Here is a 21,436-nt window from a genome sequence, read left to right on the forward strand (position 1 = left end):
TGCTCCTATTGACAAGACACCAAAAAAAATGTTGAAATAAAGGCAGAGATTGACAAACTGGTCTGCCACCTATTTTTGTTCAGGTGGCACACAAACTAAGAATTGATGTTACATGTTCAAACGGTTCTGAGAAGATCAAAAGAATTTTTTGCGATACACAGAAAGAATACGAAATCCAGGTTTCAATATCCATAATAGAAGTTTTATTTGGAACAGCCACATTCATCCATATCTGTGCTGTCTGTGGCTGCTTTCATGTGCTGATGGCAGAGTCGAGTCATTGCCACAGGCTCTCTGGCCCAAAAGCCCCAAATACCGATTCCCTGGCCATCTAGAGTTTTCTGATCCCTGCTGTAGAAAAAGCCTGAGTAGTTTGTATGAGCAAGAATGTGAATAGAAAAGTTACCCTGTCCCGTGGACCCATTACTATGATCAGGTTTTATGAAGATCCAGGTCGTCCGTGCACAGTTGACCTGGTCCGTCTGGAAACTGCATGTAGACTTGAACGTGGCGATGAACGTACGCATGCAGCCTGGAGTTCGACTCTGACGTTAGTAGAGTAGTGAGTTGTTTTCTAATTAGGAAAGTAACATACGTCCATTGTATAACATGTAGGTAACACAGCTTGCTTCGCCTTCTAAGTTCCAGTTGGAATGAAGAGTTAAATTAGGAAAATCATGAAGCACTAGAGTGAAATCGAGGTGATTATCAGTATAAACTCAGGGGAGGACCGAGCCTTTCTAAGCATGGTGTCTAAGGCAAAAATCATATTGATGCATTTGTCTACTTACGATTAAAGGAACTATAAACAAAATTTTTAAGGACAGATTGGGAAAAAGAATGTGATACAGCAGGAGTTAATAGCTTTCCTTACAACAGACTCTTAAGAAATAGGCAAAGGACTCCTATAAGTAACAGGCACGGGGACAAGAATAGAAATTCACAAAGGATATAAACATGGAAAAATAGCTTCTATTTGCTGAATATGTACTATCTGCCAGGCACTGCCCTGAGAATTTTACATACTTTTATATGCATGCAATAGGTCAGGAAACAGAAAAAGTGCTCACATCAAAGAAATACAAATAAAAATAACAACGAAATGTCCTAAATTAAGCATTCTAGGGTGTGCCGTGTTGGTGTGGGTGGGAAATGGGTGCTAATGCATTTCTGCTGGAACTGTAAATCAGAACACGCTTTCTTGACGGTGTCTTGCTGGTCTCTCCGAAGCATCTAAAACAGACTTACTAGGGCCCGGGGTGTGCTTCTATTTCTAGGAATTTCTCCTACAGGAATAATCAGATGCATACACATACATAGTGTAGCCATTCCCTTATTTCTTACATAATGGAATTCTGCAAACACTGGTGAAAATGTATTAAGGTTGAAAAAAATAGATTCTATTCCAGAGGAATTTCAAAAAGAAAGATAAATTTTCTAATTATACATTGCTTTTATAACCCATCTCTGATAATAGGTATTTCTAGTGTTTTGTTCTTGTTCTTTTAACATTGTTCTTTTCTCTGATGACGGAATACCAACGAATGGATGGAGTTCGGTCGAGGGTGTGATTGTGGCCCCAGATTAGCCACATGCAGAGTGCCGAGGGCTTTTGATCTCAGGGCCAATTATGAGAGTGTAAGATTCTGTGCCGCTTATCACGAGGAGCAGTACATTCATTTTCTGTTTCCACACCTCTTCGTAAAAATAAAAGCAAATGCAAGAAAATATTTAAAGACAATGAAGCTGCCATGTGATAGCTCCAAACTCATTTATCACTTAAAAAAGTACATTCAGAGTCAAAAGAGGCTTTAACGGGTGTGGAATGTGTGGAAATTAGGATCTCTTGTACAGCTCTGTTCCCTGTATTTATAATAGCAAAATATGTGAAACAAATGAACCAGGGGACTGATTAAATCCATTCTGGTACATTTATTTAAGATGTTCTCTGTTTACTGACACGGAAAGATATTCATCATATATTGTTAAATGAAAAACCAGGCTGGTGTGATATATATCACATGATTCTATTTTTACTTTAAAGAGAAACACTTTCAACTATAATTGAGTTTTGTGAATGATGGAGGTAAGGCTCCAATTTTATAATCTTTGCCCACAGAAAGCCAGTTGTCCAAGCACCGTTTACTGAACGGTGCTCCCCTGCAGTCTTATGCTGTGAGAGCAGGTGTACAGGGGCGTGTTTGTAGGTTCTCTCTTCAGTTGCTCTGTTTGTCTAAACCTGTTAGTACTACGCTTTTGATTATCGTTGTTTTATAATAAGTCCCTCTTTGTTTTTCTTCTTGAAGAGTTTCTTGACTATTCTTGGCTCTTTGGCCTCTATAAATCCCTTAACAGATTTCTTTTATTAAGTTCCACATAAAAATCTGTTATATTGATCACAGGATTACACTGAACTTGTAGATCAATTTGAGGAAAAATGACACTTCTCTAATATTGACTCTTCTGTTACATGAACGTGGCATGGCTCTTCATTAGGCTGGTAATGCCTTTCAGTGAGGTTTTATAGTTCTAACATTTTGCCTTTTGCTGGATATATTCCTGGTTATCTTAATTTTTGATGCTATTGTAGATAGTATCCCTTAAAATTTCATTTTTAAATATTTGATTTAGATGGACATGTAATTGACTTTTTTTATACTGAATCAGCAACCTTACAACGAAATTCTTACTAAGTTTATTTTATGGATTCCTTTGGATTTTGTATAGATTCAATCATATCAGCTGCAAATAGTGCAAGTTTTGTTTTTCCTTTCAAACACTTAGCCTTCTAATCTTTTCTCTCACCTTACTACCTTGGCCAGGACCTCACTAGAGTGTTCAGTAGATGTAGTGATAGCAGGCGTCGATGTCGGACTTCTGATGTAGACAGAGAGGTTTCATTGTGGGACGCCTGGGTGGCTCAGTCGGTTAAGCAGAGTCCTGGAATCAAGTCCCACATCGGGCTCCTTGCTCAGTGGGAACCCGCCACTCCCCCTGCTTGTGCTCTCTCTCTCTGACAAATAAATAAAGTCTTTAAAAAAAATTAAAATGTCACCCCTACCACCCACACCATCTGGTGTTTCTGTATTCTTTTCTCTCATTTTTCTAATAAACTCTCATATGCTTTTTTTTTTTTTTTTAAGATTTTATTTGACAGAGATAGCAAGAAAGGGAACACAAGCAGGGGGAGTGGGAGAGGGAGAAGCGGGCTTCCCGCTGAGCAGGGAGCCCGATATGCGGGCCTCGATCCCAGGACCCTGGGATCATGAGCTGAAGGCAGACGCTTAACGACTGAGCCACCCAGGCGCCCCAAAACTCTCATATACTTCTAATATACTTATTTTCTAATATACTTCGTAATTTACCGTTTGTTTCTCTCTATATAGAATTTACTGTTTTTGTACTGATACATTCTAACATGCTTCGAATATATTCTATAACTCATTATTATTAGATTTTATTTATGTATTTATTATTTTTTTTGTTTATTCCCTCCACTTTTCCCAGTAGAAGATAAATTCTTTGTAAGCAGAAATACTTGGTTTTTTTATTTCATTGATGTAACCCAAGCACCTGGAAGAGTTTATGGTAGTTGACACTCAGTAAGTTGTTGCATAAAAGGTGAACTTAGAGCCAAGTCATCCCCTGTATGTTCTGTAATTCCGGGCTGAGAGAGAAAGCTGTGTTTTGGTAGTGCTCTTTACTCTTCGGCAAAGGCTGTCCGCTCTCAGCAGCTCATGGATTTTCCTGGGGCTACAGATTTTTGAACCTGTCCAAAAAGAAACAGTACCTGTATTTGAAGCAGTCACAGAAGTATTGGTTCTGATTTATAGAGAGCCAGGTTTGTCTTGCTAGCCACTAAGTGGTAGTAAACTGGGGGGAGTGCTCTAAGAACCCGGTCTGGTTTTATGGCCACTTCCTTCTAGCTCAGTTCTTCTAGAGCTTTTGGTGGACGGTAACGAGAAGTTTTTAAAATATTACTTTGGCAGAAATGGATTGCTGCTCTTCAACTCTGGTTGCATATCAAAACTGCATGTAGAACATTTGAAAACACATACTTGGGGGGCAGCTGGGTGACTCAGTCTGTTAAGCGTCTGACTCTTGGTTTCAGCTCAGGTCTTGATCTCGTGGGTTGTGAGACTGAGCCCCCCCGAGTCAGGCTCTATGCTCAGCAGGGGCTCTGCTTGAAGATTCTCTTCCCCTGCCCCTCCCCTCACTTGCGTGCTCTCTCTCTCAAGTAAATAAACCTTTAACCAAACAAACCAACAAACCCGCACATACTTGGGCTCTGCAGACCAAGAAGCTGACGGAGCAGGTGTGGTGTGATGCTGATGCACTGTGAGGATGGAGGCCGGCCGGGGTAGACGGGCTGGAACTTGACCCCTCGGGGAGGGAACCCCGGAGACCACACAGCTGTGACGAGTAGTGTCGGGGCTTCGCAAACCTTCCACTCCGAGTTCCGACAAACCTGAGTTTTTGTTTAGTTTATCTGGGTAGTAAAAACCAACCAAGCAAGCAAGCAGTGATGAGGTGATGAGTTTTATGGTATGTAAATTATACTTCAGTAGGGTCTTAATGTAAAAAAGAAAGAAATATACTCAAGATTAAGTTACTAAAAGTAAAGGTCTCTGTATAACAAACAGCTTTAAAATATGAACCTCTGAGGCTAAAGGAGGACAACAGGCTGCATTAGCCAAAATGTAGAGTATTAATGTTAGTCTTTTTGACCTTGCAGAGCAAAGAAGACTTTATGAACATCTGCATTGAACCCGACACTGTCAGCAAAGGAGACTTCATAACTATAGGGTAAGTGGGCTGGGGTTTGTAGGAAATGCGAGTTAAGTGGTTCGTATTCTAGCACGTACTATTCCGGATCCCCATGAAGTCTAAGAGAGCAACGGAGGACTTGGGTGGTTTGGGGACTATGTAGCCTTTCTTTCTTTCAAGTGTTTGGGTTGACAGGTAGAATGCCCCTCTTCTCCTTCTTTGGCTTTTCTTGTTCGTTTGCGGAAAACCCGAGTGTGGGGGCAAGCTGCCTTTCCAGTGAGAATAAGGATTCATGGGCGCCTGGCCCAGCATCCAGAACTCTGGCTACAGATCTCCGTTCTGCCACATCCTGGCCTCATGACTTGGACAGATCCTTTAACTTCTCTGTGTATGAAATGGAATACTGTAATCACACCTAACTACCTCAGGGTTGTTTTTGAGTCTCAAATGAGAGGATGTATGGCAAAGTGTTTTTCGCGGTGAAGCACTTCTATCGTTTACTGTTCAGGTCAGGCCACCTTGCCCCACCTGCAGGGCAGTAATGGAAAACCTGAAAAGGTATGGAGTACTTTGCACAATCTCCAGGCTTTTCCCTTTTCCACTAGAAAATATCCTCTGGTCCTGTCTGATTTATTAAGCCCGACCTCTGCTCGTGTTTTATTGGTTAAGAATGCTCTAACCGCCCCCCCCCGCCCAACCCGGCTTCAGCACATCCTAGGAGCCCAAGTGTTGCCATGCCAACTGGTAATCTGCTCAGCCAAGGTTGTTTGGTGCTTTGTCTCAGAGCTCCCTCTTGTGCCCACGGAAGGAGCAGACATTTCTGGTGTGGCCGCGCGGTCTCCATGGCTACTCCAATTATCTGCACCAGCACGGGCAGCAGACTGTCTTTCACTGGTTTGCGTTGTTCTTGCCTTTGGTACAAATTCTTCAGTTGCTGAATAGCTGATTCTGCAGCCTTTGATTTCCTTGCTGTATCTGTAGCAGAAGGAAGAAAGGGAAAGCCTTTCCCTTCTCCTCCAGAGTGTCCCGAAGTCTCACACTGTCTTAATTGACAGTCTGGCCCACAGGGCCAGCTGTACTCAAATTTCCTTCATAATACTGTCATCCAAAAATAGAAAGAAAAACCGATTATGTTGCTTAATGTAGGTGAGTCGTCATGTTCTGCATCACTGCTATCATCTTCAGCAGCAGAAACTTGGTTTCCTTTGGTCTCTACAGGAAGTGAGATTGAGTAATGTCTGTTTCCTCTGGGTACTGGAATAGAACATTGTGAGGTTGCTCTAGAAAACTCTGAAGCTTCATATGCTAAAGAATTAACGTTATCATTTAATGCTAAAGAATGGACTAATTTACTTGGATTAGCTTTTACTCTTTCCACTGACCACGACTGGCTCCCAAGGATATATGTGCATGAGAGAGAGAGAGAGAGAGAGAGAGAGAGAGAGAGAGTGTGTGTGTGTGTGTGTGTGTGTGTGTGTGTGTAGACTGATAGTTTTACTCCAAGGTAAAGACAGTAGTATGCTAAGTGGACTGTTAATATGAATATAGAAAATCAGCAAGAACTGGTTGTTCATATGTAATATGTAAAAGAAATGTCTGCTTTAGAATAAAAAATGTTTTCTCCTTCAAGTAACGATAGGCTCACAAGTACCAAATAACACAAGTTTAGTACTTTCTCTAAAAAAATGTTCATTCTAATTTTTAAAAGTAGGATTTTTAATAGCCCAAGAATTAGGTACAAAATCACTCGGTCTTAACTTCACACACAGTTCTCTACAGCAAGTTAACCTCCTCAATCTAGAATATATCACACTGCTGAGCAAGAATCATTGTGGGAAAGTTATTCACAAAACCCAAGGTTCAGCATAGCATGAGTCCATCTGTTTAAGCTCAACAAAAGAACCGGCTGTGCTCTCGTGATTGGAATGCAGTTGCCCGCCCTGGTGTCCAAATGTGCTTTTTCCTGTACCGACAGAAGCAAAAAGGTGAGGGACCCCGAGCTGCGTGTGGCCGGCACCGAGTGTCTCCAGGCCAGCCAGTGCACTCTGCTGCTTCCCGAGGTAAGTGGGGCTCCCGTCCCACAGCTTCGGGTTCGTTCTTGGTCGGTCTTCCTTTCTGTGAACAGACCCTCATGTCTAGGCGCCTGGTATGGGCTGAACACTTGGCCAGGCTCTGGGTGATGTTCAGGGATACTTGAAGAGATGAGAGGATCCCCTTCTGAGTCCAGGGCTGAGCGGGGGACTCCTGAAGACCTCCAGCATTCGTAAGCCACGGTTCTGTAACGTGATCTTTACATCTCCTGAGCCTTTATTTTTCTGAATGTACATTATGCAGAGGTTACCATGTTGTAAGACACAGAGAATTCTCTAGTTGGCAGATACTCATCGTGGATCCTTTTTTTTTTTTTTTTTAAATACAGGATCTGGAAACCGTTTTTGGGATGGCACTGAGGTTTCCTGTATTATAAAATGCCAAGCTTAGAATAACCTATATAAGAGGGGAAAACGTTAGGAATATAATCTAAATTCTATAGTTATTCTAGGAGTTATGCCTCAGGAGAGTTACCACAGATGGCCTCTGCGGACTCGGGACCGTTACCCTACGGTATTCAGAAAGGACTGTAGGTAAAACAGACGCTATCCCCCAGAGTGGGTGGCCCTGTAGTTTCAGCATAGCAAATGTTGAACTAAATGCATGAATTATGGAAGGTTTTATAGAATCTGTAACATTAATGCTGCTGTACTTGAGGGATAAAGCTAATTATGTCCTAAAGAAGAACCATGAAAATAATCCAGTGGACATCACAGCTTTCCTAAGATGAGGGCCGACAAGGTCCTATAACATTGTATGTTAATTAATTCCTGGAAGGTGCGGCAGGACCCCTGTATCCTAGTAAAATATTTTTAAATTCCGGCCTTGTTTCTCAAATCCCAAAATACTCTGGGAGGTGATAGAAGCCCGCCCCCCCCGCGCCAAGAAGCGGATGGCAGAATTGGGAGATTTCCAGCAGCAGCCCCGTGCCCGTCTCCGGATACGTCCTCGGAGAGGATGCTGCGCTCCGCGGTGAGCGGCTCCTGCTGCAGAGGTGCCAGACCCACCTCTCCCCTTCTCCACAGGGAACGGGGGGCTCCTTCAGCATCGACAGTGAGGAGTACGAGGCCATGCCCGTGGAGGTGAAGCTGCTCCCTAGGAAGCTGCAGTTCTTCTGCGATCCCAGGAAGAGGGGACAACTGCTGCCCAGCGCGGCCCCGTGAGCCGTCGGGGGAGCCGGCCACCCCCACGCTGCACTTTAGGCCTCAGATGGGACCACGAGGGAACCGAAGCCTCCCCTGTCCCCGCAGTGTTGTCACAGGACCCCAGGGCACCTCCATGGCAAGTACCCTGCCCTCGCAGCGCTTCCCCCCCCCCTCCCCCGCCCTCCGAGCCTCCCGCTAGCGCATGCTCAGCCTTGGCTGTGCGCCTTGCTCCCTCCTCCGCGGTGGCGCGGCGCCGCCCCCCCCCCCCAACGAGAGAACCCTCCCCCCCCCTGCTGGGAAAGGGCCCGACCTCGGTCGTCCCCCAACACGTGCAGCCACCGTCGGGGCCTTCCCCGCCTTGCTCCTGGGACTTGACGGGTGCCGGTGCCTGCCTGCCCCGCTCCTCTCCTTTTTCTCGGCTTCTCCATGGGTGCTGCTACTTTCCGAGCTCAGATTCGAATTAAGCTTGTTAAAGTTCTTCCCTCAATCCGAAAACAGGGCAGGTGTTTCCCTCTTCAGCCACGGCTGAAAAACTGTAACTGGCTAGTTTGTATTATTTTTTTAAAGTAGTGCTTAACTATGGGTTTGCATGAGAACCACCTGGGGTGCATGTTGAAAACTGACGGGCTTGGGGCCCACCCCTTTCCTCGTCACTCAGGCTGGGGCCCAGGAATCTGCATTTTTTAAAAAAGCAGTCACCCTCCCCCAGGTGCTTCTATTCCGAGGTCCCCCAACCTCACCTGTTCAGCCTTGTAAAGCACACCCCCCACTATTATGCTCATGCACCCCCTAAAAGTATTTTGAAAGATCATGTATCCCCTCACTTTCTAGATATCAACTTGAGTTGCCAAAGTATGTGTTTCCTGGTGTCATGTAAATATTATTTTAAAATAAAACTGTTATATCACTCTTTTAAACACATTTGGTGCAATTTAAATGTACAGCAATTTGATACTTATTCTCCATTTACAAACATAAACCAATAGGTTCTTTGGTATTTCCATTCTGCTTTCGGCAAAGAATGCTATCGTAATGTAACCTATTTTCGGGCCTGAAATTTTATCACTTGCCCTATTTTCTTGCCATCAAAAAATATAAATGGAAATTTTTTAGTGTTAACTGAGTACAGGATTAACTGTTACAATTACTGGAATACAACTGATGAAAATACTGAGAATTTTTGATAATTAAAAACTAACCCTTTGAGTTCAAGAACGTTATTTACAGCTAAGATTAAAACAGGACTCAACACCATTTATAGTCCTTGTTTCGTTTTTTTATAGATCTAAGCACCCAAATTAGACGAGACAAAGAATTCTAATGTCATCCAGTTCTTTGAACTTAGTAGCTTGATTAGCTCTTCCTTTAGTTTGTTGAAAGCAGAGAACTAGAAAGTACCTGATTTGCTAAGGATCTGTAAGCCAGGCTTAAATCATTGATTTTTTAATAGTACCATCAGGATTTTCCTGTGTTTGGTTGCCCCCAAGGTTTCCATACTCCAGAGGGCAATGCCCAGAATGGATGATGAGGGAGGATGGGGGTGAAGGGGGGAAACGGGAAGCAGAACTCATAGGCCTTGGCCCCAGGCCGATCAGTTTTCGGACTGTACGTATACCCGCGCCCATGAATCCCTTGGAGAGTGAAGACCAGTGCTTAAAAGGATTATAAGGCGTATGAAGAAGGATCACAACCAGGCTTACCTGTTCAGTTCTGTATTCAGAGGTGTTACAAGCTGTGCTTCGCCGCCCAAAAACAGGTGGGTGCAAACCTGCAGAAGGAGCGCCCGCTCCCTGGTGCCCACAGAGGGGAGCAGGGAATGTCCCTCCAGGAGCCAGGGGAGTCCTGAACCATCTTAGATTTCTGATAGGTTGTAAAGGACCAGCACAGAAGCTGGCTGGCTTCGTCCTTGATCGGCTGGCGACCGGCGCGTCTGTTTATTTAGCGATTCTGATCCGCCCAGTGAAATAACGGGATGTAGGATCGGGGAAGGGTATTTAAGAGATCAGTATTTTTATCCCTTTTGAAATCTGTGATCCCTGCTGGGGATTTCGCTTTCTTGATTCAGGCTAGCTCCTGTGAGAACAACGGTTTCCTTATCGGTCACGGCCTTGTTTTTGCCACGGACCTGGCGCACAGCAGCCACGGGAAGGACACAGCCACAGTGCAGCTCAGCGCCTTGTCAGCCCGGCCCCGAATGCGGAGATGCGGAGAGCCCGGGCCCCCCACCTCCTGTATGCACAAACCTTTTGCAAGGCTTTACTCAAAAGCTAGGATGACTTCTAATGAAAGCCCAGCAGATGTTTTCTATACAAGCCCTGTGCTGAGCGCCGTGGCTGGTCCACGCACACAGCTGTAGGTACGACGTGCTAGCACTTTCTTTACGCACGCAAGGGCTTCCCTCCGTTCTGCCTGAGCCCGAGGAAGTAGGGGACGTCAGACACCTTGGTCACGGACCTTGGAAAGGAGGAACCCGGCTTTGAACACAAGAGCCAGCGATGTGAGCAATCCACCCTGTACCGCCTTAAAACTTGGGCGTGTGGCCGCGTGCGTGTGGCGCTGGCTCTCCCGGACGGCGCGGTCAGGCCCGGCTCTGCTCCCCGGGACCTGGAGGTGGTTTACGGAGAACAGGCACCAGACGCGCCGGGTGGGGGGCTCCGGCGTCACTGTGAGGTCCGCCTTCCGGTCCTGCTCCTACCCCGGGCCGCCCCTCCTTCCCACACAGACCCCATCTCTCGGGCCAGGGAAGGACAGCAGCACACATGCTCATGTTAAAATGTGAATTTTAATTGTAAAAACTGTATTCTGTAAATAGAGTTCTAGCAACCTCTCTGCCCACAACTTGGCTCAGATATATACAGAGAAGATATACACAGATGTTATTGGTACCACAGAACAAAATCAGGTAAACATTTACTCCTAGCTTCAGGATTAACCCCAGCTTTCTTTAGGCCATTAAAATTCTTCCCATTCGAAACAGAACAACATACCTCTCTGCACCAGTATTCAGGGTAAAATCATCAACTGTCTTACTAATTTCATACTATGAGGTAAAGAATTTAAACAAAAATAGATTGTGTCTCTTATTGCTCTAACTCTTATGCTGGGGTATTAATTAATCAAAATAGGGGTCTGACACTTAAGGCGAAAGGGAGGCTATGCTGATCCTAACGGGGGAAAAATAGAAAAACCATTTTTCCAAGGCTACAACTATTCCTTTTTCAGAAAAGGTTTGTGTCCCAGACCTGTAACAAAAAATTTAGCCAACAAGCTTGGGTAAATAGGGGGATAATTTTGCTTTCCTCTACACCCCTAGAGTCTCCTACCCAGTCTGTTCAAAAGCACAGAATCTACACGCTTCCTAATGATGGTCTTTGTGGGCGCCCTATATAAACTATCCCTGATGCCGCCTTCAAAATTTTTGTCCGCTTTTATCTTCGCTTGATTTGGCCTAAGGAAGTTTTCACTCCAACATCAATGAGATATATTTGCAACCAGCTAACTCAGTGACCACTGTGTGGATTTTTCATTTTGTGAATCATCCCTGGCTAATTTCTAAGGCCCTAACCTACCCACCCCTGTGTTCCCCACCTGTCCTCAAAAAAGCACAGTAAATGTATTGTTAGTCTAAACCTGCATTCTACAACCAGCGTAAGTAATTCACACCTATCCTTCTACCCGTGGTAAGTAAGTAAATTTTCTGAATTTAGGTTATGTTACCGCTAATAGCCCATGTTATGCTGAGCTTCTAGGATAACTCTAAAGGGCTTTATTTCCCCATCATCATTTATAAGCACGAGAAAATTCTCACTTAGTTTCTAAATGTGCAGTTTCATCCAACTGCCCCTGTATTCCGGCTCCAGAAAAGAATTAAAGTGCCAGGTTATAAAACCATACCGCTCCAGTAAGAGGCTCACTAATCAGCATTATCACGTTTACACGCTTTGTAAAAGAATTTTCCGTAAGGTCGGGGACTGCGTTAGCCTCCCCAGGACCATCACATTCATCTCCTAGAGAGTGTGGTTAATACTTCACAGCACCGTCTCCTTGTTCACGCTCGAAAACAAGTAATAAAACTTTTATGGGGTCTCAGTTGCTTCCAAATGACAAAACTTCGCATTTCGAGGCTTATCGTTTTGAAGTCTCCTTCCATTTCAACATCTGCACACTCCATTCATCACATAGTAATAATATTGATAGAAAAATAGACTCCCATTTCTTATAAGAAAAATATTAACTTAATTCACAGCCTTTCTCTCCCAACACTCGGTGCTCTAGCAGCTCCTGGGAACAGAGGTATATGAGTCCTAGAATGGAATACCAAAAATCCACAACTCAGGAGTAAGAGAAGCCCCTTGACTCCTGCTCTTCCCCTACCTGAATCAGAAAAGGGTTTCCCTGAAATGAGAAGGGACAGGTCGGGCCAGCGGAGGGCAGCGTCTGGCTCTGCAGGAGCCTCGCTGAGAGGGGCGCTAGAAAGATCCTCGGGCTGGACCTCACAGATTCCGAGCCTGCTAGCGAGGAACCGGACGGGGAGGTGAAAGCCCTTGCATGACACGTTGGTCCCCATGTTCTTTCTTGCCTATTTCAGAACTGACAGCCTAACGAAGCAAAGTTCACGGTCAAGCTGACCATCGCCTTATAATTTATTCAGCACCCTCCTGCCCCCTTACCTCTGCAAGTCTGATCTGTCCAGGGACTTGGAGCAAGTGTCTCAACCCATTCCCTGGGCTATACGGTTTCAGAAAAAAAGGAAAACAAAAGGTCCCTGAGGTCCCTGGCTCTTCCCAGAGGGCTGCTGCCCCGCCAAAGTTTAATTCACGACTGCTCTTTACTGAAGGCTCCCTGCAGGCCTCAGCTTCAAGGTGAATAATCTCATCTTTTTATTGTGTTGGAAGGGCTTTCAGCGTATCAAGACAAATAGCAAGTTCATCCTCATAACCACCGGAATGAAAAAGAGCAACTCAGCTATGATTTATCTTTACCTTTATCTTCTGGCAAAAATACCAGGTAGTTACGCTGACAAATGAGTCGGCATAGGTGGTATTTAGAATGGTCTGTGCTACCCTGAAAATTCCCATCCTGATGTTCATGGGGAACGACACAAGGTAAGTTCTAGATGCAGATTCTGGGCTCAATGATTCCTAGCATGATCAATGAATCCAGCACCCGTTCCCTGGCCAAACGGAAGAAGAGCTGCCATGCTGGGTGGCAGTTGTTGGGGGGGCACGTGTCTTCTGGTTCATGCCTGTCCTGACTGAGGACCAGACAAGGCCCCAAGTGGCGCCGGGGACAGATCTACACCAGGCCCAAGGAGAGCTTCGTGCCTGATGAAAGCCATCGTTAATGCTAAACCAATCGTCCGGCCCACACTTTTGCTTCTCGTAGGAGATAAATCCTACCGTTTCTGACTCCTTCTGGAGAGAGAATCCTACGCCAAAGCACAACTGGACATTTTCTCCAAGGCTGAATATTACCATCTGCCACGCCTGCAGAATTGGAAAAAAAAAAAAAAAAACAAACAAACCCCACTTTAATAGGCCTCTGTCACATTTTGCTGGACATCAATAAACACTAAGCCTGGATTCCTGGCCCCATAAGGCACCTTGCTACCCGGCTTTTGTCAGACTCAATTCAGGAACGACAGCAGCCTAGATGTCTTGGGTCAGCAGTGTTTCCAGGTGAGCTCATGGCTCACAGCATGGCATTAGACCAGGCTTCAAGGTCTCGGGAGGACCAAGCCAGCTGGGGTGGGGTGGGGGGCGGGAATGGGAGGTTCAACAGTCGAGGGGGTAGAAGGCAATCATCGGTCAAGCGCCTCCATCCTCGGCTTCCAGCCCTGCTTCAGGAGTCTGTGGTTAAGAGTCCCTGCCCCTCCAGAACTTATGGACCTATGAGGCAGAAAAGAAGGCTGCCGACCATGTCTTCTGAACAAAAGCAGAAGGCTTTTAAGGAAATCGTTCAACAACGGCAGAAAAGCAGGTCCGTGCGGCTTCTCGCTTCAGCTGTCACTGCGGGGAGTCCTGGCCAGGAACAAACCCACACCCCCGTGCCCCTTTTAGCGGAGGGGCAGCAAATGATGCTGGGTGGGCTGCTAACCGGACACACTGGGGGGAAGGCAGGGGGATGGGAGCAGAGTCAGGTACAGAGCAAGTCTTCAAAAGGTGACCTCAGAAACAAGAGGCTCCGTATCACAATCCAGGCAAGAGAACACTCGGGGGATGGTGAACAGTGACCAAGGGGAGTACAAAGCCAACAGGCATGCTACTCAGCCGGCCAGAGGGCGTGCGGCGCCGGACTTCTGGCCCAGAAGGAAGTTGCAAGGGAAGGACCAAGTCCTTGGGTTCTCTCTTAAAAGGGATACGGGGTGGGTGGGGAAGAAGTTCGTTTTGGGGTCAGCTGAGCCCAGGCTCGCTTGTATACTCCCCCCGGCGCCCATCCCCCTGCCCCCTGCATGAGTGTGAGGGGACCGCACAGAGAGGCCACACGGCCACCTGGAAGAGTGTGGAGCTGCAAGGAGCCCGGAGTCCTACCCACCATTCAAAGGAAAATACCGGAACGTCATTTCCACCTTATGACCTTTACACGAGTACTTGTGAGCCTGGAGTTACAATTCCACAGAAACACAAGTGATTGCGTGCAGAAGTGCTTAAAGACAACCATCTTCCAACAGACCCCACGCGTCCTGAGGAAGGGGGCCTACGTCCGCCGAGAGAATCCGACCTTTTCTGTCACCCCTACCCCTGCTTCAGACACAAGCCCCCCAACTTCGAAAACCTTGAGCCTTCAGACACCACGGAAAGTCACCATTACTCGACCCAGGCCAGAAAGGCCGCTCTTTCCCCAGAGACCAGAGAAGGCTGCTCTTCAAGGAAAGAGGTGGTGAAACTTCTTTTGTGAAAAGACATCTGACTGAAATGATGGCTCAACCCACACGGAAGAGGAAAGAGTATTAGTTGTACAGTTTACATTTCAATGCCCAAACTTACATATTTACATCAAAGATGCTACTCTGATTAACTAGGATGTATTTACATCTGTCCACGTGAATTTCTTTAGTCTTGAATCCTGTATCAAGGAGCTATAGTGAAAATATTTCTGAATAAAGCAATGAGCCCTAAAAAGCTAGTCTTGAGATCAGATGTGTGATCCAACCATTCGAAGGTTATTTCTCTGCTGTATTAGCCTGGCTGGAAGCCCGTCACAGACATGGATACACGGATGGCTAGGCCAATGACACAGCCAGGCAGAAGGTCCAAAGGGAAGAAACTGTCACCAACAACCCAGGAGCCCAAGTCCAAATCCTAGACTATGGCCAAAAAGACCTCAAATCTATTCACGAGAGCTGGCTTCAAACTCCTATTGTCTCATCGAAGTTGGCGTCCCTGGAATGGCCCAGCCGAAGAGAAGAGGCAGGGACCGACAGGAGTCATTTCAGACCAAAACATGTCAGGGGAATGCAGGGGAACTCACCACGGACACTCAGGGGTTCCAACCACTTCCCCAGGTGAAGGCACTGTCAAATTCACTCTCTCGACACACATGTTAGTGTCTGGCCCCAACTACTTAGCTCAAGGAATGTCATCTCTGCGAAAGAGAAACTGGTGAGGGCTCCAAGCTGGTACGCAGTCTTGCTCCAGACTCGGAGTGACCAGCTCAGATCCTTGCTTGATTACAGAATCCGGTCAGTCTCTGTTTTGATCCAGAGGCTCTGCTAGTGATGTGTCCAGAGAACTCTCAGATGGAGAAACATCTTCTCTCTCCTATTTGAATCCCAACTGCTCTGCCTTTGGCGGCAACAAACATTACTCTTTAAAAATACCAAAATTACTCCACAAGGATAGTTAGCCCTTCAAGGAAACTACACTGTAAAATGAGTTTGCTTGCAAGCTCCAGGGCCATCCCTAGAGGAGAGGGACTCGGGGAGGAAAGGAGTATCACATGGACGGGCCGCCACTAATTTACTCTGAGGCAAGTTTCAAAGCTTCATTCTACAATCTGAATTCCCACATGGCTGGTAAGAAACCTCTTCCTGTCATTCTGTCCTCAGAGCAGCTCAGCCTTAGCGACAGAAACATCCTTTTGTTCCTCTTCGAGGTCTCTACTCACATGAACAGAGAAGATGCAGGTTTGCCCTAGTGAACAGGAAAAGGGATTTGATCCCAACACGGGACTCCCGGAACCGAGAAGAACCTTGAAGGGTCATAAGGTCTAGCTAGCTTCCATCTCCAGGAGATGCACATCCACGGCCACCCGGGGCAGTTCTCTCATTCTCGAGGACCTCAAGGCACTCTCTGAGGAGTCTGCCCCAGTGTTTGCAGCGCTTGGCCTGCTCCTAGTGATAGATGGCCTTCACCACATCCCCTCAAGTCACTCAACAAGGCGATGAGAGAATCTGCTCTGATCACCAAACCAGGCAGCAGTTCTGCGAGAAAGCGGTGGATTCCAACATCGTACCAGAGCAGGACATAAAACCAAGGTGGTCTCGTCTTACCACGAGGGAGGAGGGGAAGAAAGGAGACTGCAAAAATCACATTTGTTGGAAAGTAGAAACCATAATCCTGTGCGTCAGCTTAATAAAAAAATGAGGTCTTCTGGGGCCCAGCATGAGATCCCCAGGCAAGAGAGGCTCACCAGCCTTGGCTCACTCTTCCTAGGGGCAACAGGGGTTGTCGATGACCAACATGACGTCGATGCCGTAGGCCTCCAGCAGGTCCATCAGAAAGCTCCGGTCCCCTTGCGGGTCTAGACCCATGCCGCGGGCATGCTCAGCGGTCAGGGTTTTATCTTGACTGGCGGACACCTCCAGCAAAGTCTGAAATATCCGGTTGTTTTGCTCTAGGAAAAACCTGCGTTCCCCAGGTAAGACACAGGGAAGGGAGGGCAGAAAAGCCAAAACAAACAAGTCACCCAATAATCCACACACGAGGAACCGAAACTACATTGCTGTAAGATGCTTTTAAATGGTTTCCAACTCAGAAATACCCGATCAAAGTTCCAGGGTTATTAAAGGGACACCAAGTTTAGCAAAGAAACCATGGGCGTTAATCACCGTATGATTGGCCAAGTCTTTGAACCAGTGATGGCCTGACTGCCAAAACCCAACTTGCCCGTGGAAGGTTACTACAGATACCGTTGTTCCTCTGCTTCCCAGTCGTTCGGGGAAGAGAAAGGAAAAACGAAGCTCCCCAAAGCCCCCGGATGATGCGGTTCTGAGGTCAAGATTGAACGGGAGGAACTAAAATTCACCTTCAAAGCCCGGGGACAGGCCACTGGAGCCAGCAGCAGGGGCGAGCCTTAGCGGGGACAGCAGGGCCCTGAACGGGCCCCGAGCCTGAGCCACCAGGGGTCCCCCAGCCTGAGCCAGCGCAGGGCATGGCGGGCTGCCGCCGGCTGTGCACACGGCAGAGGCGGGGCTCAGGAGCTGGGGCAGGCCTGGGGAGGTTCCACGGCCAACAAGGCTGGGAGAGAGGGGTGACGGGGACATGGAAGCCTAGCTGTAGACACCCATATCGCCATAGCTCCCCATCATCCTTGGGTTCGTTTCTCTTTGGTTGGGGGGGTGGGATTATACACAGAGCATGATTCGAATGTCACGGGTCTGTGGTACCACATAAACATACGAGCCATATTCAGAAAAGGTGTTCACCGTCCGGGGTTTTTAGCTGTACCCGCAGGGCTCTCGGGTTCGGCAAAAGCACCTCGGGCCCAAAGAAGCTCTCAGTGCTCAGAAATTTCAGATGCCGTGGAATGTCTCAGACCCTGACGACACTGCGGGCTCTTTGCTCAATTCCAAACACTGTTACACGTCAACACCATGGAAGGACTGGAAAGTACACTCCATCAGAACCAAAGCACCGCACTTTCATGGAAATGTCAATGTGACGTTCTCGACCTCCGAGGCAGGCACAGTTCTAGCTGCGAGGGCCCTTCCTCGCCCCCGCGCCAGGACCCGGGGAAGGAAGACCGAACAGGGAGCTGGGAGGACGGTCAGTTTCAAGCACAGTTCTGTCCTCCTCGCGGAGGGCTGGTTCACACAGCCGCTCAGCAACGAGACAAATGCCGTGAGGTATACAGCCCACGGCTCCTGCCCCGACCACCAGCACATCTGGGGGAAAGAGCTTTCACTGGGTTCAACAGTTAAAATTTCTGATTATCCTGTAATACTGAATGCGAGGAATGGCTTTATTCGAACGAGGCGATGGAGGAGAAGCCCCTGAGCCTGAAGGACAGAGGCTTCTATGCAGTGGACATCTGCAGGGAACGCTCAATGGAAAGACACATGAGGACTCCTGTTTTCTCTGAATTTCCCTGCTTCTCTCCTTAACTCCTCTGGGGGGGGGGGTCCCCCGATGGCACCTCAGGGCTCACGGTGGACTCCATACGGAGCCCAGCTCCCAGTGGACCTGGCAGCAATAAAGGACATCCCCGGGCTGCCGAGGGTGACAGGGGAGGGGTCGAGGCCCAAAGCGGTTGGCGCCGCGGGATCCTCAGGGAAACCCCGCAAGCGCCGCCCAGGCTGACTTACAGCACGAAGAGGTCCTCCTCACAGGGGTTGTACTCTTCTTCCACCTCCTGGGAGTATAGCAGCATCTGCCTGTGGGGAAGGAGGCCACCTTCACGCTCTGCTGCCGCTACAGGACCCCCGACATCGGCCAGGTCATCGGTCAGGCCCCTGCATGGGCTACCCCCCCCCCCGGCCCCCCCGGAAGAGCAGCCCCAACCCCCGGCCCGAAAGCCTGGAGAGACAGATGACGGGAAAGGAATAAACGGGGCTTGGAGTCCAACCCCTGGGGTCCAGGGCCAGTGCCGGCCACTTGTGGTCTCAGGCAAGTGGTGATCTTTCTTAAATGCCCATCGAACAGGGATGATGGTGATGCTATTATTTATTTCGCCACTGATACCACATGAGACCACTCGTGTCACGAATTACTGAGAATTACGTGAGATAAGGCATAAGCACGTTGGCAATACTGTGCTCACTGGGTGCTCATTAAAGGCTGGTGCTCTCCCTTGGGCCGCCCAGGTTCCAGAGCCCACGAGAAAGAAGTCACCGCACGCATACGTGCCACCCCTACGTGCCACGGGGCAGGGGCGGACAGGACGGGCTTCACGGACAGACCCCAACCGTCCTGAAAGGGGCAGCGCCCCGGGCCCCCCCCCCCCGTCGGGGTGCGTGCCGGCCTCAGCTGCGCCCCCACCTCTGCTCGTTGAGCCGCTGGTACTTCTCGCGGTCAGCACTGTTGATCTTCAGCAAGGGCTGCAGGTGGTCGTGGTGTGTCTTCACGTTCTGGTTATCCACATAGACATCATACAGTTCCCGCTTCTCCTCGAAAATCTTCTCTGTGGTGCCTGGGACATCCAGGTTCAGGGGCTGGGCAGCTGGAGGCCGTCACTGAAAGGCACCCGCCCGACCCCACCAAGGAAACGAGGGGCCTGGGAGCCCTGCGTCTGCGAGGAGGAGGGCCCCCGGGGAGCCGGAAGGCCAGAGCCCGGCTTCCAGCGGAGCTGTTGTGGGGATTCGGGGCAAGGACGTGTGGGCAGGACGCGGGGAGGGCCCCGTACTCACAGGCCACATAGGACACCTCTACCTCCAGGCTCTCGATGTCAGCCACGTTCACATAGAAGAAGGGCTTGGACTCAGGAACGGTGCCCCCGATGCCCGGCAGGGAGACGTTGGCCAGACAGCAGCAGCAGTACACTGTGGGACAGGGCACGGGATGGCGGAAGAGGAGTGTGCCCCTCCTCCCTGGCAGCCGGCCGGCCGCGCCTCCAAGGACGCTGGGGAGGCTCTGCCCCATGCCGTCCTAGAACCTGAGTCACCACGGGGCTCCGGCCTTCTGAGGGGATGGGGCAGGGCCACGAGGCTTCCGGGTCCCACAGCAGAAGCCGATCTCGAGGGACACCGACGATGCTTTACCACAGCCAGCAGACGGTCTCCAGTCTTCACCTCACGAGATCGTGCTTAGGATCTGGCGCTGGCGACCTTCCCCCTTCTCACGGCTCCTGCCTGCGGTAACCCCCGCATCTCCCGGCTCCCTCCCTCCTTCCGACCGCCCCCGCTGTCACCTCTGCCGTCCCGCTGTGTGACTTCACCTCCAGTGCCTGCATCACCTCCCCTCACTCGCGCTCTCCCCGAGGGACGCCATCCACCCCGTGGTCACCGGCACTCTGTATGCCACTCTCAAATCTTCATCTCCAGCCTGCCTTTCCCCCAAGGTCCTGACCCAACCGCACCGGTGCCTGGTGTCCACCTCGCGTACGAAGGCAGTGCTATCACTCCACCCCTTCTACTCCTCCTGGCCCCCCAGCTGGTGGCCCCACCATCCCGGTCATCCTAGACCCTTCCTCCATTCCCTCACACACATCAGAATCGTACAACCCAAATCACACACCGACGTTTGCCAGGTTTCCCTCCGCAGTGTATCAGAATCCATCTTCTCTCACATCTGTTCTCTCTCACCGGACTACGGATGTGTCCCCCAACCCACCTTCTGCTCTGCCGCCACAGCCCACGGTCTAGAACACAAGCCCAACCCCGGCATTCCCGGGCCGAAAACCTGGGACCCCTCTTGGGACAGCCCAAACTCTTCTGAACTTGGTCAACAATGCAAAGACTCAAGCAGTTGCTGCTCCAGGACACCTAGGAAAGAAAACCCAACTCTGGCTTCTAGTTACCTCTATAGCATACGACGCCCACGGGAGGGGGAGAAAATATCAAAATGCGCTTTCGAAGTAAGGCAAATTTCCAAAGGATGAGGATCTGTTCTCCAAAGAACTTGATAAACTGAGACATGCAGCCAGCTGGGTGTGTGATCTGAAAGAAATAAAGGAGGAAGAGACGAGCCTGCTCAAAACGTGAGAAACGATTCAGTACAGCTGTGTGCTACACAACCCCTGCCCCCAGCCCACAGACTCCAGACAACCACCAACAGAGGCACTAACGGATGGCTACTTCTACACAAAACGGTATTGTTCACTTTAAAGTCTCACTTTTGAATGAGCTTTCGATACTCCAAAATCTCCCGATACAATAAATGAAGTCGGACTTCGGGATCATTAAGTACTTTGCTCAGTAGAGAGGGGCGCACAAGAAACAAAGCTGAATGTGCTTTTGAAAAGTCAGAAAGAAAAGTTTCTGAAATAACAGTACGCCCTCAATGAGAACATTCAACTCAAAACCGTTACTGGGCCCTGGAAGGGGTGCAGTGATGAGCTCCCCAAGTGTACGGGGACGCGCTACCGTGTCAAGTGAGTATCTGCGCAGGTTACGGGCAGGAGGACCTCATGGGCCCCCTTGCCCAATAACCGCTGCACGTGGGGTCCAGCCTCTTCCTTCCTGCCAAGTGCAAGGAGCCTGTCGCCCCCTCAGGAGCGCTGAGCCGGGAAGACTCCCAGGAGCTCTGACCCCGGAAAAGCTGAATTCCAATCCCAGC

At 48.8% G+C, this 21,436-nt stretch overlaps 2 protein-coding genes across 14 annotated transcripts in view; one reads left to right on the forward strand and one right to left on the reverse strand.

Annotated features, from left to right (window-relative positions):
• AGK (acylglycerol kinase) overlaps window positions 1–8,924 on the forward strand; it is a 105,042-nt gene extending 96,118 nt beyond the window's left edge. For all 6 annotated transcript variants that reach the window (XM_027574885.2, XM_027574880.2, XM_027574886.2 and 3 more), the window contains 3 exons: window positions 4,736–4,806; window positions 6,743–6,827; window positions 7,884–8,924. In XM_027574885.2, the coding sequence (XP_027430686.1) occupies window positions 4,736–4,806; window positions 6,743–6,827; window positions 7,884–8,021 (294 nt within the window). In that variant the 3' untranslated portion in view covers window positions 8,022–8,924. The remainder of the gene's footprint in view (window positions 1–4,735; window positions 4,807–6,742; window positions 6,828–7,883) is intronic.
• Window positions 8,925–9,063: 139 nt separating this feature from the next.
• DENND11 (DENN domain containing 11) overlaps window positions 9,064–21,436 on the reverse strand; it is a 47,680-nt gene continuing 35,307 nt past the window's right edge. For 4 of the 8 annotated variants that reach the window (XM_027573741.2, XM_027573739.2, XM_035723237.1 and 1 more), the window contains 5 exons: window positions 20,679–20,817; window positions 19,570–19,701; window positions 19,202–19,352; window positions 18,529–18,597; window positions 9,064–16,849 (listed from right to left, as the gene is read on the reverse strand). In XM_027573741.2, the coding sequence (XP_027429542.1) occupies window positions 16,654–16,849; window positions 18,529–18,597; window positions 19,202–19,352; window positions 19,570–19,701; window positions 20,679–20,817 (687 nt within the window). In that variant the 3' untranslated portion in view covers window positions 9,064–16,653. The remainder of the gene's footprint in view (window positions 16,850–18,528; window positions 18,598–19,201; window positions 19,353–19,569; window positions 19,702–20,678; window positions 20,818–21,436) is intronic. The other 4 variants (XR_004819452.1, XR_004819451.1, XM_027573738.2 and 1 more) reach the window with 4 other exon arrangements.

Source organism: Zalophus californianus, chromosome 12 (assembly GCF_009762305.2).
Source record: "Zalophus californianus isolate mZalCal1 chromosome 12, mZalCal1.pri.v2, whole genome shotgun sequence".
Lineage (NCBI taxonomy): Eukaryota > Metazoa > Chordata > Mammalia > Carnivora > Otariidae > Zalophus > Zalophus californianus.